This window comes from Triticum aestivum, chromosome 4B (assembly GCF_018294505.1).
Source record: "Triticum aestivum cultivar Chinese Spring chromosome 4B, IWGSC CS RefSeq v2.1, whole genome shotgun sequence".
NCBI classification, from domain to species: Eukaryota; Viridiplantae; Streptophyta; class Magnoliopsida; order Poales; family Poaceae; genus Triticum; species Triticum aestivum.
The window spans coordinates 347,106,027-347,123,623 of NC_057804.1; the positions used below are offsets into that span (position 1 = coordinate 347,106,027).

Sequence of the window (17,597 nt, forward strand, 5' to 3'; positions counted from 1 at the left end):
TGTGGTTGGAGGAACTTGAAATCGCGCACCTAATGAAAATTTCGCTGCGAAACTTGAAACTAGGGCGGGGGAAACACACAACAGAGACGAAGCGCGTAAAGTTCTCGTGTGCGAGAAAATAGAAAATTGGCAGTTCCCGTCGCCAAAAAAATGTACACGCGTAGTCGATTTTTTCGGTTAATGGTACGCCTGGTTTATTAGGAACCATCGCACAGTTAATAGACTTATGGATCATTAACGCAAAAAACACACACACGTACGGCATAGAAACCGTGTGTTTTGTGATCTTCTAATGATTAACGCAAAAAAGCGCACACGGTCGCACATGCTAATCAACACTCAAAGCCCTCAAAGGATGCTCTTACCGACATTACACGTTAATACTACAAACTTAAAGCACTACTGGTAATCTGCTCTAATACTACAAACTTAAACTACTTCTCACATGCTGCCATCGAGGCATGTTGGCCAGACGCTAGCGTTCTCCTTCCTGGCCTTGTAGGCGGGAGCCAACCGTGCTTCGATCTCCACCAATCTCTCCTCATCACGACATGCGGCCTCTTCTTTCTTGCGGCCGCGGGACTCTCTTTTCTTGACTGCTTTCTGCCTTTTCTGATCCTCCTGTGCGGCTTTGGCCGCCTCTAGATCCATCGCCCATTCGGCCATGGCATCCTCAAAGTCCGCCCACGTAACTGTGTGGCCGGCGGCGGTGATGAACTCGGCGCAGCGAGATGCCATCGCTTCCTTACCATGTGTGCGGTCGCGGGCAGTAAGGAACGCGGCACGACAGGATGCCATCACTTCCTTACCAGTTACTGTGCGCCAGGGTGCCATGAACGATGCTTGGAGAGGGCTCTGGGACGGAGGGGACGGGTAGCCGTACAGTGCGGTGGTTTTTAGAGCTCAACGACAAACGACAAAGGAAATTTGGCTTCCCTTACAATTTTTCTCGTTCATTATCGCACACGGTTCATCTCGATCGCTTTCGGAAATAGTGTGCGGTGAGGCTATTGTGTGTTGTGTTATGATTGGGCAGAACCCTAGCCACGCGGATCGCGCGTGTGCACTGTAGGTTGTGCTGCGGTCGAATGGCAATCCACGCCCCTCACATCACATCTGTGCAGCTGTAGCTGAATTGAATTTATATGCGCCAAATGCCTAGAAAATGCACATAATCCCATAAATATGGTAAATGAGCTAGAAAAAATGCCAAATTTGAACACGATGATTTGCAGGGTGTATGTTCTTCGTAGAAAAAAACTCCAGGGCAAAGAACAAAGAAAATTTGGATTCCCCTTCAATTTTGGTGATTTCCCTCTCGAAAGCATGGAACTTCCCCAGCGTGATGACATAAGCCAAACCTTCTCAAATTTTCCACAGGGCATGGTGAGGTCATACCATGGCACCATGCCAGGCATCATGTTTTTCAATCATTTATTTCAGTTTTTCTATAGTTGAAAACCTAATAAACAAATGTTTGTGGTTGACTATTGCCACACATTTCATCGAAATATATGTCCATTCCTTGTAAAAGGCATGAGAATTTACTAAATGGCACGAGCATCATTTTCCAGACCGTTCTTGTGCGCCCTTTCATGCACCGATTGTTGAACTTGAATTATGTTTATTAATGCCTAGAAAATGCACATAATCCCCTAAATATGGTAAATGAACCCAGAAAAGTGTCAAATTTGAACGTGGTGATTTGCAGGGTGTATGTTCATCTTAGAAAAAAAACTCATGGACAAAGGACAAAGGAAATTTGGATCCCCCTTCAATCTTGGTGATTTCCCTCTCGAAACCATGAAACTTCCTCGGTGATGGTTCAATTTATGAAAGGCGTGCATGACGACATAAGGATAACATTCCCAAATTTTTACCAGGGCACGGTGAGGCCATACCATGGCAGCACGCTAGGCGTCATGTTTTGCAAGCATTTATTTCATTTTCTGTATAGTTGTTACCCAGTAAACAACGCGTTTATGGTTGACTATTGCCACACATTTCCTCGAAATATCTGTCCATTCCTTGTAAAAGGCATAACAATTTACTAAATCGCACAAGGATGGTTTTCCATACCGTTCTTGTGCACCTTTTCATGCACCGATTTTTTGAATTTGAATTATGTGCATTAATGGCTAGAGAATGCAAATAATCCCCTAAATCTGGTAAATGAACACAGAAAAGTGTCAAATTTGAACATGGTGATTTGTAGGGTGTGTGTTCATCATAGAAAAAAACTCATGGATAAAGGATAAATGAAATTTGGATCCCCCTTCAATCTTGGTGATTTCCCCCTCGAAACCATGGAACTTCCTCGGTGATGGTTTGATTTATGAAAGGCGTGCATGACGACATAAGGAAAACATTCTCGATGAGGCCATACCATGGCACCACGCCAGGCGTCATGTTTTCCAAGCATGTACTTCATTTTTGTATAGTTTTTAACCTAGTAAACGACTCGTTTATGGTTGACTATTTCCACATATTTCCTTGAAATATCTGCTCATTCCTTGTAAAAGGCATGAGAATGTACTAAATAGCACGATGATGGTTTTCCAGGCCTTTCTTGTGCACCTTTTCATGCACCGATTGTTCGAATTTGAATTATGTGCATTAATGCCTAGAAAATGCAAATAATCCCCTAAATATGGTAAATGAGCCTGAAAAAAATGTCAAATTTGAACACGTTGCATCTGAGGCAGTATGTTGATCATTGGATAAAACTAAATGACAAACTAGGACGGAAATTTGGGTTCCCCTTCAATCTTGGTGATTTCCCTCTCGAAAGCATGGAACTTCCTCGGTGATGGTTCGATTTGTGAAGGGCGTGCATGACGACATTAATCAAACCTTCTCAGCTTTTAACCAGGGCATGGTGAGGCCATAACATGATGGCACCATGCTAGGCATCATGTTTTTCAAGCATGTATTTCATTTTTCTATAGTTGCTAACCCAGTAAATGACGCGTTTTGGTTGACTATTGCAATGCATTCCCTTGCAATATCTGCCCATTCCTTGTAAAAGGCATGAGAAATTACTAAATAGCATGACCATGGTTTTCCAGACCGTTCTCGTGCACCTTTTCCGATTGTTTGAATTTGAATTATGTGCATTAATGCCTAGAAAATGCACATAATCCCCTAAATATTGTGAATGAACCTGGAAAAGTGCAAATTTGAACACGGTGATTAGGAGGTTTTATGTTCATCGTAGAAAAAAACTCATGGACAAAGGACAAAGGAAGTTTGGATTCCCATTCAATCTCGGTGATTTACTATCACACATGATTCATCTTCGTCGCCTCTGCGAACCGTGTGTGTTCACTCACACATGCAAAAGGGAAAAAGAAAACCCTCGCCCCCTTCATACCCACCCACTCACCCTGGACTCCTCCGCAACTCTACACCTCATCAACTTCTATCGCGGCGGCCACCCTAAGCTCGATGACGCTATTGTCGGCGGGCGGAGGTCGCGCTCCAAACGACATGGGATTTCACCCCTACCACTTTCCGCCGCCTATCTGCACCGACATTCTAGACTATGGTCGACTGGGGTTTTCTGCGGGATTGACCCAGGGATTTTTATCATGGAGAAGGTAATCAACTTAGCAAAACATTCACTCATCTCTTATCGTAGTCCGTCCATCGCAGATCAACCGGCAGAAATCACCGTGGAATCATTTTTTTAGCTGATTCGTGGGTGTTCATTCATGTGTCCACAGTGCAAGCACAAATCGGGCAAGTGTGGTCGCGGCCAGTCGGACATGAAGTTCTATCTCATCATTCTGGATGACTTCAGGGAGCGCTCGGTATGTTCAATCTCAACCTACCACAGTCGGCATGGCCTAAATATGTGAACATATACCGTCTGTTGCTACATTATCTATATATTTGCATCGAATCTTTGTTACATTATCTATTTTTATTTATATATTTTTGTACTTTTCTTTCATCTATATATTGATCTGTTCTATCAGTTACTCCCACATTTGCATCTCGCCATGTTATTTCAATATATCTAATTTATGATCTTAATTTTCATTTCAACCAGTACATCCCTTGCTTTGCAAGAACATGAGTAGAAGGAAACCTTGGGCTTTACTTTGTTGATGACTCCCAGGACGTCATACTGACAACGCAGCATGGACATACAATGACAGTTAGCGTAAAACTTGATAAAGATGGTCACTCCTATTTTAATGCGGACCTTTGGAGAAAAATGTCTAAGTGTTATGAACTAAAAGCTGGCAATAAAATTCTAGTGCGTCCACCACAGCCTGGTCTAACTAACATGGATGTTTACTTCCCCTACGTCATCAGCCGATCAAAGTCTGATCGAGGTTAGTGTCCTTTCAACTTTCTCCATGCTGTCATATTACTTAGCAAAATCGGGGTATTTGTTCTGACTAATTGATCACTATTTAAGCAACCAATCATGATATCATTTTCTAACTCCGTTCCTAGGCAATAACAAATTCTATTTACCAAATGATGCGCACTATATATTCTTCTGCCATGTTTGGAATAAATCTGTATGTTACTAAGCGTACCAAATTTCACTGGAAGGACTTGAAGCATGTCATAAACTTTGTTGATAATCTGATAGAGATAGCACAATGTATGAACGCGGGATTTTTGATGGGATTAATTATACCTATGGTGCACACATTGAACAAGGCCAATTGTGTGCACAAAACGTGGTAAAAAGTCTTATTTTAATGTTGATGCTTATAAACTATATATATCTTCAACGATATTGTACAATTGGTTTTTATTCTACATTTCAATAGAAATTGCCCATTGTAGCAGTTCCTGGTTTGATTTCTCGGCATGGTCGAATTACACTTGTGCCTGCTACTAATGCCAAAGTGATGCAAGGTACTGCATTTCCCGCAGAAATGGAACCATTCAAATTAACAAGTTCTCGCTTGTCGTGGCAATGCATCCATATCGGAAAATTGGAGACACTGTTCTACTCATGCTCTATCAAGGCACAGGAGGGCTCTTCCTTTTCATTGACGAGATGCTGAGTCTCCGTGATCAAGCTGCTTCTAGCAGATAGTTGTGGTTGTTGGCCCTCAGCCTCTTAAAATGTGCTAGCTGTTACTATGTTAAGTATGTAGATATGGACCATATGGTTGTTGGCCGTTAGCCTCTTAAAATGTGATAGTTGTTACATGTTAAGTACTTAGATATGGACCATATGGTTGTCAAAACCATGTTATGAAGATCCTCCTTTTGTCAAATAGTGTAACCACTATATATATGTTACTCAAATGTTGTTAGCCAAGTTCTTAAATTTTGATGGAAAGTATTAGTATCGTACATAGTTCTTTGAGTTTAAGCATGTTCCCGATGTCGAGAAGGCATTTGCATATTAAATGTCCATATTGCGAACTCACACACATGTTAACATAAGGAAACGTATGTGTAACTTACTAATCATTGCACACAAGCACTCGCAGACGCATCGTGTGCGATAGTCCTAGCCACCGCAAGCAACTAGTTTGCATTTTTCAATATTTTTTGTATGAACAGAATCGCACACGAACTTACTATAGTAACCATCTGTGTTATAATTTCTCATCGCAGACAGTTTATCCGAGTGGGCTATTTTCTGCGTATCACACACATCTGGTTTACACGAATCGTTTTTGTTCTTTTGGCTGATCGTAAATGCCGCATATCACACACATAATGTTAAGATGAACCGTTTTCGTTCTCTTACCTAATCAAAAACAGTTTGTCCGACTGAACCGTATGTTGTATATCACACACACCTTGATCTGGCTGACCGTTTCTATTGCTTTCCCTAATAGCACACAGTTCATCGGAGCAAACTATATGCCGTATATCGCACACACATTGATATGGCTGCCCGTTTCTGTTGTTCTTCCTCATCGCAAACAGTTCTGCTGGATCAACCGTATGCCCAGCATTGCACACGCAAGTAAAATCTGAACCGTGTTTGATGTGTCCGCCATTGCAAACGTTTTACACCTTTTTTGACGGGTTTTTTAGACCACCGTTTGCGACTATTGCATCAGACACAGTTTCATCGAAAGGTCTATGATCGTAGTGTCGCGTTAGCAGCATACTGCAGTAGTGCATGGTGACAGTGGTTGCATGGGTCTTTCGATTGAACGGATTCTTCTTCGGAGGTGCAATTTGGACTTCACTTGCTCGAAGGTCAGGCGGAATAGTGGATGTAGTGATATTCACTTGTTTGAAGAGAGTTGCTTCAATTCCTTCTCTTGTGAGCAGAAGATTGATGAGGACATCAATACCATTGTTACACCCACAATGCCTGCTGCTATACATACTGGACCAATTACTAGAGCTCGCACACGCCAATTAAATTACCAGGTACTTTCGTTTCTTGGTAATGATTCTAATGTTCATGAGAATAAGAATAAGATGCTGCCTAAATTGGATACATTTGTTTTTCTTACAAATGAAGGGCCTAGCTTGGAGAAGGATGAACATTGGAGCAAGAACAAGCATGGAGATGATGGCATGCGCAAGTGGAACAAGAACGGAGATACAAGTGATGATTTCAGGACTTTGAAGCCACCATAATGAGTGCATGAAGCCTTGGACGAAATATACAAGATGCCACTTCATAAATTTCGTCCAGAGGCTATTCTAGGTGCCGCATCACCTTTTTATTGGGCCAGGCCCATGTAATTTTGAAATACATAAGTATAGGCTATTTTTAGAGTCTGTATGTGTGGGGAAACAAGAGATAGGGTTGGTTTCGGACCCCTCCACCAAGGGCCACGAAATTCCCCCCTCTTCCTCCATATATACATCCCTTAGGGCACCGTTTAGACTTTGGGTTTTGTTTAGATTAAAAGTTTTCCATAGCTGCAACTTCGCGTACTTCGTTTGTGTTCAACGACCAGACAAAGGCGTCGCAGAACCCCACCTTCATTAATAAAGCTTTCCTCTGTTATTCGCAATATCCAGATTGCAATCTTAGTTTCTTGCTTGTTCTTCGTTTGCTTGCAGGAAATAGACCTTCATGATCAGGTTGATCGTGCTCCGGTGTGGTCAATAACCTCTCGGAGTTGGTTTAGCGGTTGATCAGGCGCAACGTCCTCGCACGTTCGTAGTCGGATCGTCAAAGTCGACTTCCACCAAAATAATAGCCACCATCTCATCGAAAGACGGGACAACTTTGCCTCTATCAAGTGGTGTCAGATTTCTAGGTTGCTCGGTGAGATTTTACCGTTTTTCGTAGTTTAGATCGAGTATGTTCTTCATACCTATAGTCCACGAAAAAGCCACAAAAAAATTAGGGTTAGTTCATCATATCCGAACCAGTCTGAGCCATTGCATAATCTTTTCTGTATCTGCGTTGTTGAATTTGCGGTTGCATCGTCGTGTCTAGTTGCTGGTCTTAGTGTCTAGTCCTTTAGAGTTTCGAGTTCTGTTCACAACTTGTCACGCCGCCGCCGCATCGTCATCATCACCGCTGCCATATACCACCATCGTCATCACCGCTGCCATATACCACCATCGTCATCACCGCTGCAATATACCACCATCGTCATCACCGCTACCATCTACCACCATCGTCATCACCGCAACCATATACCACATATCCACTGCCAACACGATAATCCGAGTCCACCTCCATCATAGATTCGCCACCAGTCCGTGTTCCACCGCCCTACATATCTCCGCCACCAGTCCGAGTTTCCACCAGATTCATATCCGTCATCAGGTATAGTCTGAGTCCAGTATTTGTTGCTTTGTTTTTGACTTCCAGATCACGCCATACTCTGAGTCGTGACAGAGAAGGACTCCCGAACTTTCGTGTTACCCACAGTAAAAAAATAGCTCCAGTTTCAGAAAAAAAACTAAGTCTGGAAAATTTTGGCTAGGCAGTTTCTAGACCATTTATAGACTTTTTCGAAAAAAATTGTTGCGGAGCAAAAAAAAGAGGAAAAAAAGTGCAAAAAAAGTGAAAAGAAGAGAAAAAAAATTAGAGTGTGCTCCTCCCTTGTTTACGTGCAATGCTGTGATTTTGTTAGTGTTCTAGGCTCATGTCTCTAGCATAGTCTAGCCTAGGACCAACACAGTATTGTCGTTGAGCGTTTATTCAACTTTGCATCTCTGAACTGTGTATTGCTGACCCTTTTTGCTACCATATTATAAGCCTTCCTAGCTCCACATACATCTACGTCATGCGTTTGACTCTCCCTGGTAATCGCTCTATCCAAGCTTTGAGAGTTTTGACTACAACGGTTGTCGATCACCACCTGCTGCTGGGTAAGAACTAGTAAGAATTTGAGATTCGCTTGACGGATTTGTGACACCCCACCACCACCATATTCCAGTAGTCTGTAGGATCATATTCTTGTCTATTTCTATTGCTCCTAACTATTGCAGGAACACAAGCCGACGAGATTGACTTGGAGAACATGACGAACAAGGAGCTTCATGGTAAGTTTCATCAAATGTTAGGTCAACAGGTGGAAGACGTGATGGTCAGCTTTGGAAAGGCAATGGAGAAGGTGGATGATATTGAGGAGTCAATTGACACCAAGTTGGATGCCAAGTTTGATGAATTACTCAAATGTCTCCCAACCAGCTTTACACCGCGATACAATAGGGCGAGCACAGCGTGTTCCTATTGAGCTAGGACAAAATTCTGGTGCCGCTGCTACTGCTGTTGGTGCTTCTGTAGCTCCTGCTGCTACTGTAGAGGTGGAGGACTATTACGAGGATGAGGTTGATCAAAATCAGAACTACGTGCAGCCACCAGCACCACCACCAGCAGCTCGACCTCATGTATATATTCGCAACGGTAGGCCTGCACCACCACCTCAGGTATGAGATAATGACCATATTCCTAAACTGAAATTGAATATTCCACCATTTGAGGGTAGATATGTTCCTGATATATATCTTACTTGGGAGTTAGAAACTGAACAACGTTTTACATGTTTACAATATCCCGAGGAGAGACGGGTTGCTGTTGCTGTTTGTGCTTTCACTAGTTTTGCATGTGAATGGTGGTCTGAACATTGTAGATTATATCCTATTCCAACTACTTGGGCTGCTTTGAAAACTGCTATGCGTACTCATTGGGTTCCACCATATTATCAACGTGATTTGCTTCAAACATTGCAGTGTTTAAGACAAGGGAAAAATTCTGTAGAAGAATATTATCAGGAATTACAAACTGGCATGATTAGATGTGGTATTGTTGAGGAGAATGAAGCTATGCTTGCATGTTTTATGGGTGGATTAAATAGAGAGATTCAGGCGATTCTAGAGTATAAGGAGTATACTAATATCACTCGTTTATTCCATCTTGCTTGTAAAGCTGAACGTGAAGTGCGGGATCGACAAGCATTGGCGCGAACTAACTTTTCTGCAGGCTGACCTTCATCATGGACACCGCGTGCATCTTCTACTTCAACTGCACCAGCACCTCCATCAGGTGCCACCTCCAGCCGTGATACAAGAAAGCAGGCACAACCACCATTATCTGCCAAGAGCGCACCAGCCGGGCCTGCACATATTTCTTCTTCTTCCATGGCATCAACAGGGCACACAAGTGATATTATTTGTCGTCGTTGTAAGGGCAGAGGTCATTATGCGAGAGAATGCAAATCTCAGCGTGTGATGATTGCTACTGAGGATGGTGGGTATGAGTCTGCTAGTTACTATGATGAGGAGACTTTGGCTCTTATTACACGTGAAGAACATGGTGGAGATGATTTTGATCATGAGACGCAATACATGGCTCCTGAAGGCGCTGACAGGTATGAATGTTTAGTTGCTCAACGTGTTTTGAGTGTGCAGGTCACACAAGCTGAGAAAAATCAGAGGCACAATTTGTTCCATACAAAGGGAGTTGTGAAGGAACGTTCTGTGTGCGTCATCATAGACGGAGGGAGCTGCAACAACTTGGCTATCATGGAGATGGTGGAGAAGTTATCTCTCACCATAAGACCACATCCACATCCTTACTACATCCAATGGTTCAACAACAGTGGCAAGGTTAAGGTAACATGTACTGTTCGTGTGCATTTTAATATCTCTACATATGCTGATTATGTTGATTTTGTGATGTGGTACCTATGCAAGCATGTTCCTTATTACTTGGTCGACCATGGAAATTTGATAAAAATTCTGTACACCATGGTAGAAACAATCAATATACTCTTGTTCATAAGGATAAAAATATTACTTTGCTTCCTATGACTCCTGATTCCATTTTGAAAGATGATATTAATAGAGCTACTAAATTAAAACAGGAGAAAAATAAGAGTGAAAATCAGATTGTGGCAAAAGAATTTGAGCAACAAATGAAGCCTAATAGTAAACCATCTAGTGTTGCTTCTGAAATTAAATTGAAAAGTGCATGTTTACTTTCCACTAAATCTGATATTGATGGGCTAGATTTCAGCAAATCTGTTTGCTATGCTTTTGTGTGCAAAGAGGCATTATTTTCGTTTGAGGACGTGCCTTCCTCTTTACCTCCTGCTGTCACTAACATTTTGCAGGAGTTCGCTGATGTCTTTCCACAAGACGTGCCATCGGGATTACCGCCTATTCGAGGGATTGAGCATCAGATTGACTTAATTCCCGGTGCTTCACTGCCAAACCGTGCGCCATACCGTACCAATCCAGGGGATACGAAGGAGATTATGCGTCAAGTACAGGAGCTGCTCGACAAAGGTTATATACGTGAATCCCTTAGTCCTTGTGTTGTTCCTATTATTCTAGTGCCAAAAAAGGATGGTACATCGCGTATGTGTGTTGATTGTAGAGGCATTAATAATATTACTATTCGTTATCGTCATCCTATTCCTAGGCTAGATGATATGCTTGATGAATTGAGTGGCTCTACAATATTCTCCAAAGTTGATTTGCGTAGTGGATGCCATCAAATTTGTATGAAATTGGGAGATGAATGGAAAACAACATTTAAAACTAAGTTTGGATTATATGAGTGGTTAGTCATGCCTTTTGGGTTAACTAATGCACCTAGTACTTTCATGAGATTAATGAACGAAGTTTTACGTGCTTTCATTGGACGATTTGTGGTAGTTTACTTTGACGACATATTGATTTATAGCAGATATTTTGAAGAACATTTGGAACATTTACATGTTGCTTTTATTGCTCTACGTGATGCATGTTTGGTTGGTAACCTTGGGAAGTGCACCTTTTGCACCGATCGAGTATCTTTTCTTGGCTATGTTGTTACTCCACAAGGAATTGAAGTTGATAAAGCCAAGATTGAAGCTATTAAGAGTTGGCCGCAGCCCAAAATGGTCACACAAGTGAGGAGTTTTCTTGGCCTCGCTGGATTCTATAGGAGTTTTGTGAGAGATTTCAGCACCATTGCTGCACCTCTCAATGAGCTTACAAAGAAAGATGTGCCTTTTCTTTGGGGTACTGCACATGAAGAAGCTTTCACGGTATTGAAAGATAAGTTGACACATCCTCCTTTACTCCAACTTCCTGATTTTAGTAAGACTTTTGAGCTAGAATGTGATGCTAGTGGCATTGGACTAGGAGGTGTGTTATTACAAGATGGCAATCATGTTGCATACTTTTCTGAAAAATTGAGTGGGCCTAGTATGAATTATTCTACTTATGATAAAGAATTATATGCTCTTGTTCCGGAAATGCAATTCGGCTCCTGGGTCCAGATGCTCCTGCACTCTGGACCACACAGCTGCCTCCCGTTTTCTGCCTTGATTGGTATTCAGTTTCATATTTCTTATATAAAAATAGTGCTTGTGGCCCACGCAACAGTACCACTCATGCTCTGGTTCCCTAACGCCGTCGGTGGTACATACGTGCGCCAAACTGAAGCTGCCTGTGGGTACTCTAGCTGGCCCCACCACCTCCATGGCTCCATCGATACAGCTAGACCAAGCACAAGGTGCATTTTGCAGCTTGACAACAGCAGGCATTTTTTTCCTCGAAAAAACATCAAGCATTTATAGGGTAATCTCACATAATTAAATATTAGTCCACACGCACGTCAGCTACTACACTACAATACTAACAACTTAATTTAGAGACAGTTCCTCCCAGCAATGGACACACTAATAAGCGTCCAGCAAAATACAGGGAGGCGTAAACACAAAATACACGCACTTAATTTCTAGTTCTAGCAAATTGGTCCATAGACTCGATTTAGCGTCTAGCGTAGGCGAGGACGCTTGTAGCTTGCCACTTCTTCTTCACCCTCTGAATCTTCGTCAGTTTTCCCAAACCATCACAGACTCATCATATTTTTCCGGAACAAGCTGCTCTGCCTTGCCAAGCAGATGGTCGGCGTCAGGATCAAGCTCTGCCACAACCTCTATGGCTCTATGTTGTGGTCACCGTCCTCTTTGGCGTCGGCAGGAGTTTCCCCGTGCTCGTCGGATAGATCAAACTTTATTGTAGGGCGCCAACTCTTTACTGGGCAAGGCGTCCGACACGTGTTTCCCAACTTTAACCCTGAACCAAAGAAAACAAAATAGATTTAAAATCAACCAGAATGTTTCTGGATTTCTATTTAAGAACTAGAACCCTTGTATATCATCTGCAATTTTTATCAAGCACCACTTATACATGCAGCTGCGGTATTATAAATAGCAACCAGCAGCTGGCTGTGCACAGATTTGTTTAAATCAAGAACATTCTGCAATTTTTATCAAGCACCACTTGTACAATAGAAAGCATAATTCAACTGCACACAAGATAAATATGGGACCATACGTGTTACCTTTTGGTCCATCCCGACACCTGTGGATCCATTTTGCCAGTAGATTGAGCGGAAGTTGCATCGCCACTCTCTGCTTGGTCTGCAATCACAGATGCCTGCTTGTTCATCTGGGTCATGCTCGATGCCCGGCCACCCATAGAAGGCCTTAGGGCCGCAGCTCTCTCCGCCATCTGCAAGAAGTCCCCAAACAATAGTTTTATCAAACTGACAATTCACTGGCCAAACTAAAATAAACAGGACATCATTCCAACTACGGTTGCAAGATACAGAATGCAGTTCTACAGAAAATCTCAATTACCTCTTAGTCCATCCAGGGGCTTGGGGAGCCACTTTGCCAGTCGATTGAGCAGAGCCTCCATCGCCACTTTTTGTTCGATCTTGAATAACAGCGTCCTGATCTCCATCGAAATGTGCTTCAACGCCGCCCCGGTCAATGGCATCTGTGTTGACACGGCAGTGCCGCCGACAGCCATGCTTGTTTCCTCGCCGCACATAGCACCACCACCAAACTACCCAGCAGAGTTGTGCCCAAATCCTTCGACCACCGCCCCATGAGATCCGTTGGCTGATTCCTTTTCCACACGACCAGCCCCACCAATCAAGTTAATTAGGGACGCTGCGCTAGCCGCCTCATCCAGGAATATGGGCAACCTGCGCACGTTGGATCGAAGCTCTAAGCTTGTTTTGATACTGGATCCTAAATGGGAACGAAGAACATTTATGTACAAGGATTGATTTTTTACCAATCCAACGGAGCGACGGGGAAATCCATCACCACGGCTGCGCCACCACTAATCGAAGACCATGTCCGGCAACGCGAGCAGGGAATCAGTGTGCGAGAATGCTGCCGCTGCTGCTGCACTCAGGCTCTAATTTTTGCTCGGCCCGATCCCCTTTCGCTGAAAACAGGGGCCGAAGCTCGTAGATGGGGATGCATTCATTTTGCCCGCAGTTAACGGTGACTCCACAGACGTTGCCGCCCGTCGTCTGACAGCGTATGTACAGGGCCCGCCGCTGTGTATTCCTTCTTATTCTGGACCGTATATCGAATTTAGTAATGCCTCGCACAGATCCCATAGCTCATCTGGACGGCCCAGATATTAGGATCACCTGAACCCGGGAGCCGGAATGCCCCTCCCCTCTTGTTCAGACTTTAGAAACATGGGAACATTATTTATGGCCCAAAGAATTTGTTATACACTCTGATCATGATTCTTTGAAACATATTAAAAGTCAAGCTAAACTGAATCGTAGACATGCTAAATGGGTTGAATTCATTGAGACTTTCCCATATGTCATTAAACACAAGAAGGGAAAAGAAAATGTTATTGCTAATGCATTGTCTCGTCGCTATACTATGCTTTCACAACTTGACTTCAAAATATTTGGTTTGGAGACCATCAAAGATCAATATGTGCATGATGCTGATTTTAAAGATGTAATGCATAATTGTAAAGATGGAAGAATGTGGAACAAGTTTGTCGTTAATGGTGGATTTGTGTTCCATGCTAACAAGCTATGCATTCCAGCTAGCTCCGTTCGTCTTTTGTTGTTGCAGGAGGCACACGGAGGAGGATTAATGGGACACTTTGGCGTGAAGAAGACGGAGGACGTACTTGCTACACATTTCTTTTGACAAAAGATGAGACAGGATGTTGATCGTTTTATTGCTGGCTGCACTACATGTCAAAAAGCTAAGTCACGACTCAATCCTCATGGTTTATATATGCCTTTGCATGTACCTAGTGTTCCTTGGGAGGATATATCTATGGACTTTGTTTTAGGTTTACTTCGAACAAAGAAGGGGAGGGATATCATATTTGTTGTCGTGGATAGATTCTCGAAAATGGCACACTTTATACCATGTCATAAAAGCGATGATGCTGTTAATGTTGCTGATTTGTTCTTTCGTGAAATTATTCGCTTGCATGGTGTGCCAAATACTATTGTTTCAGATCGTGATACTAAATTTCTTAGCCACTTTTGGAGATGTTTATGGGCTAAATTGGGGACTAAACTGCTTTTTAGTACTACTTGTCACCCCCAAACTGATGGACAAACTGAAGTAGTCAATAGAACATTGTCTACTATGGTTAGGGCTGTTTTGAAGAATAATAACAAAATGTGGGAGGAATGCTTGCCTCATATTGAATTTGCTTATAATCGTTCATTGCATTCTACTACTAAGATGTTCCCTTTTGAAGTTGTGTATGGTTTCCTACCTCGTGCACCTATTGATTTGTTGCCTCTCCCATCTTCGGAGAAGGTTAATTTTGATGCTAAACAACATGCTGAATTGATTTTAAAAATGCATGAGTTAACTAAGGAAAACATTGAGCGTACGAATGCTAAATATAAACTTGCTGGAGATAAGGGTAGAAAACATGTTGTGTTTGCACCTGGAGATCTTGTTTGGTTACATTTGCGTAAGGATAGATTTCCTGATTTGCGCAAATCAAAGCTAATGCCACGTGTTGATGGTCCCTTTAAGGTGTTAGAGAAAATAAATGATAATGCATATAAACTTGAGCTGCCTGTAGATTTTGGGGTTGGTCCCACTTTTAACATTGCAGATTTGAAGCCTTATTTGGGTGAGGAAGATGAACTTCCGTCGAGGACGACTTCATTTCAAGAAGGGGAGGATGATGAGGAAATCAATACCATTGTTACACCCACAGCCCCGGCTGCTATACATACTGGACCAATTACATAGCTCGAGCACGCCAATTAAATTACCAGGTACTTTCGTTTCTTGGTAATGATTCTAATGTTCATGAGAATAAGATGCTGCCTAAATTGGATATATTTGTTTTGCTTACAAATGAAGGGCCTAGCTTGGAGAAGGATGAACATTGGAGCAAGAACAAGCATGGAGATGATGGCATGCGCAAGGGGAACAAGAACGGAGTTACAAGTGATGATTTCAGGACTTTGAAGCCACCATAACGAGTGCATGAAGCCTTGGACAAAATATACAAGATGCCACTTCATAAATTTCGTCCAGTGGCTATTCTAGGTGTTGCGTCACCTTTTTATAGGGCCAGCCCCATGTAATTTCGAAATACATAAGTATAGGCTATTTTTAGAGTCCGTATGTGTGGGGAAACAAGAGATAGGGTTGGTTTCGGACCCCTCCACCTAGGGCCACGAAATTCCCCCCACTTCCTCCATATATACAGCCCTTAGGGCACCGTTTAGACTTTGGGTTTTGTTTAGATTAAAAGTTCGCCATAGCTGCAACTTCGCGTACTTCGTTTGTGTTCAATGACTAGACAAAGGCGTCACAGAACCCCACCTTCATTAATAAAGCTTTCCTTCTATATTCGCAATATGCAGATTGCAATCTTAGTTTCTTGCTTGTTCTTCGTTTGCTTGTAGGAAATAGACGTCAGGTTGATCGTGCTCCGTTGTGGTCAATAACCTCTCGGAGTTGGTTTAGCGATTGCTAAGGCGCGACGTCCTCGCACGTTCGTAGTCGGATCGTCAAAGTTGACTTCCACCAAAACGATAGCCACCATCTCATCGAAAGACGGGACACCTTTGCCTCTATCAAAGATCATCTTGATCAGAAGAGTCAATTTGATGTTCAACAGGCTTGGCAGTTCTTTTCCTTGGAGCACTCTTTTTCTTCAGAGTAGTGGATCTTGGATAATGCTTGCTCCTTGTGCGACATTCAACTTTTCCTTCAGCCTTTTTCTTCTTGATGTCTGATTTGATGAGACGACAATTTTCTTCTTCCTTGGCCGGATCTTTTGTGGCCTTCTTGGCTCACTTTTTCAGCATTCTTGAGGCGCTTGGCCTTTTCTTCAGGATAAGAGTCTGGAGTCTTGGTGGACGACTCATGAGCGTTAGGAGGTGGAGGAGGCCTTTCCTGAGGCTCACCTTCCCTGATGAGTCCAATTTTGCGGCAATCACCCCATGGGGGGGGTGGAAAGCAAAGTTCTTGGTATACCAAGGATGAACCATCTTGTAGTTAAACCACTTCCTTACCAACTAACGCTAAATCTTTTGCACGCGCCTTTTACTTTGAGTGGAGTCCTCTCCAAGAACTGTGTTGTATTCGTTATGAGAGATATATTGTGCTGAGTTCTTGAGCGGTTTCCTGCCACCCTTCCTTTTCTTTAGAGCATCTGCCTCTTGCTCCTTATCATTATCTTTTCCTCTTGTTGCTTGACAACCCTACCGTTGGGCCCTTTGCATTTGATGCTTTTGATTCGTTCGCTGTGCCCATGGATGCCTCTTCATCATCAGCAATACTGTGTGTCTTAGAAGAATCTTCAACTGACTGCATTCACCTGTGAAAGAGAATAGGTACGAGGGAAAATGGGGACAGGGTCACAAATGCTCACAACGAAAGTTTTCTCGAGCAAAAATATTTTGAGGAAGAACCAGATACAGAGTTTGAGAGATGTTTCGTATGAATGAGACATATAGATCGAGCTAGTAGGTCCGAAGAATAATACTAGACAGCGAGCTAGGCATATCATTCGAGCCAAACATAACACAAACCCTAGATCTGGCAGATCCAGATGCAAGGAAAAACTACAACCCACATTCACACTAGAAAGGTAAAAACTTAGATCGAAGATATGCAGTAAAATCAGAGAATATTAACCGTGTATGAACTCGAATCGAGTGATATGGATGTTCGAGTTCAAACGACACGTACCCTAGCTCAGTGACGTGCACCAACTACGACGACACGAGGAGGACGATGTTCCGTGGTGGTGTGGAATGACTTCAGTGACCTCTTTCTGGTAGTTAAGCGGTGAAGGGGTCGTCGGTGCCGAGCTCAAGGTGGAGCACTGCGGCGAGGGTTTCGGTGGAGAGAGAGGGCAAGGAGAAG

The 17,597-nt window shown here is 42.9% G+C and overlaps 1 protein-coding gene across 1 annotated transcript; it reads right to left on the reverse strand.

Annotated features, from left to right (window-relative positions):
- Nucleotides 1-11,980: 11,980 nt before the first annotated feature.
- LOC123094820 (uncharacterized) lies at nucleotides 11,981-13,737 on the reverse strand. The gene is made up of 4 exons (XM_044516711.1): nucleotides 13,495-13,737; nucleotides 13,050-13,402; nucleotides 12,752-12,921; nucleotides 11,981-12,483 (listed from the first exon to the last, which is right to left on the reverse strand). The coding sequence occupies exons 2-4, from the start codon at nucleotides 13,243-13,245 to the stop codon at nucleotides 12,478-12,480; spliced, it is 372 nt and encodes a 123-aa protein (XP_044372646.1). The 5' UTR covers nucleotides 13,246-13,402; nucleotides 13,495-13,737; the 3' UTR covers nucleotides 11,981-12,477.
- Between the last annotated feature and the right edge of the window lie 3,860 nt (nucleotides 13,738-17,597).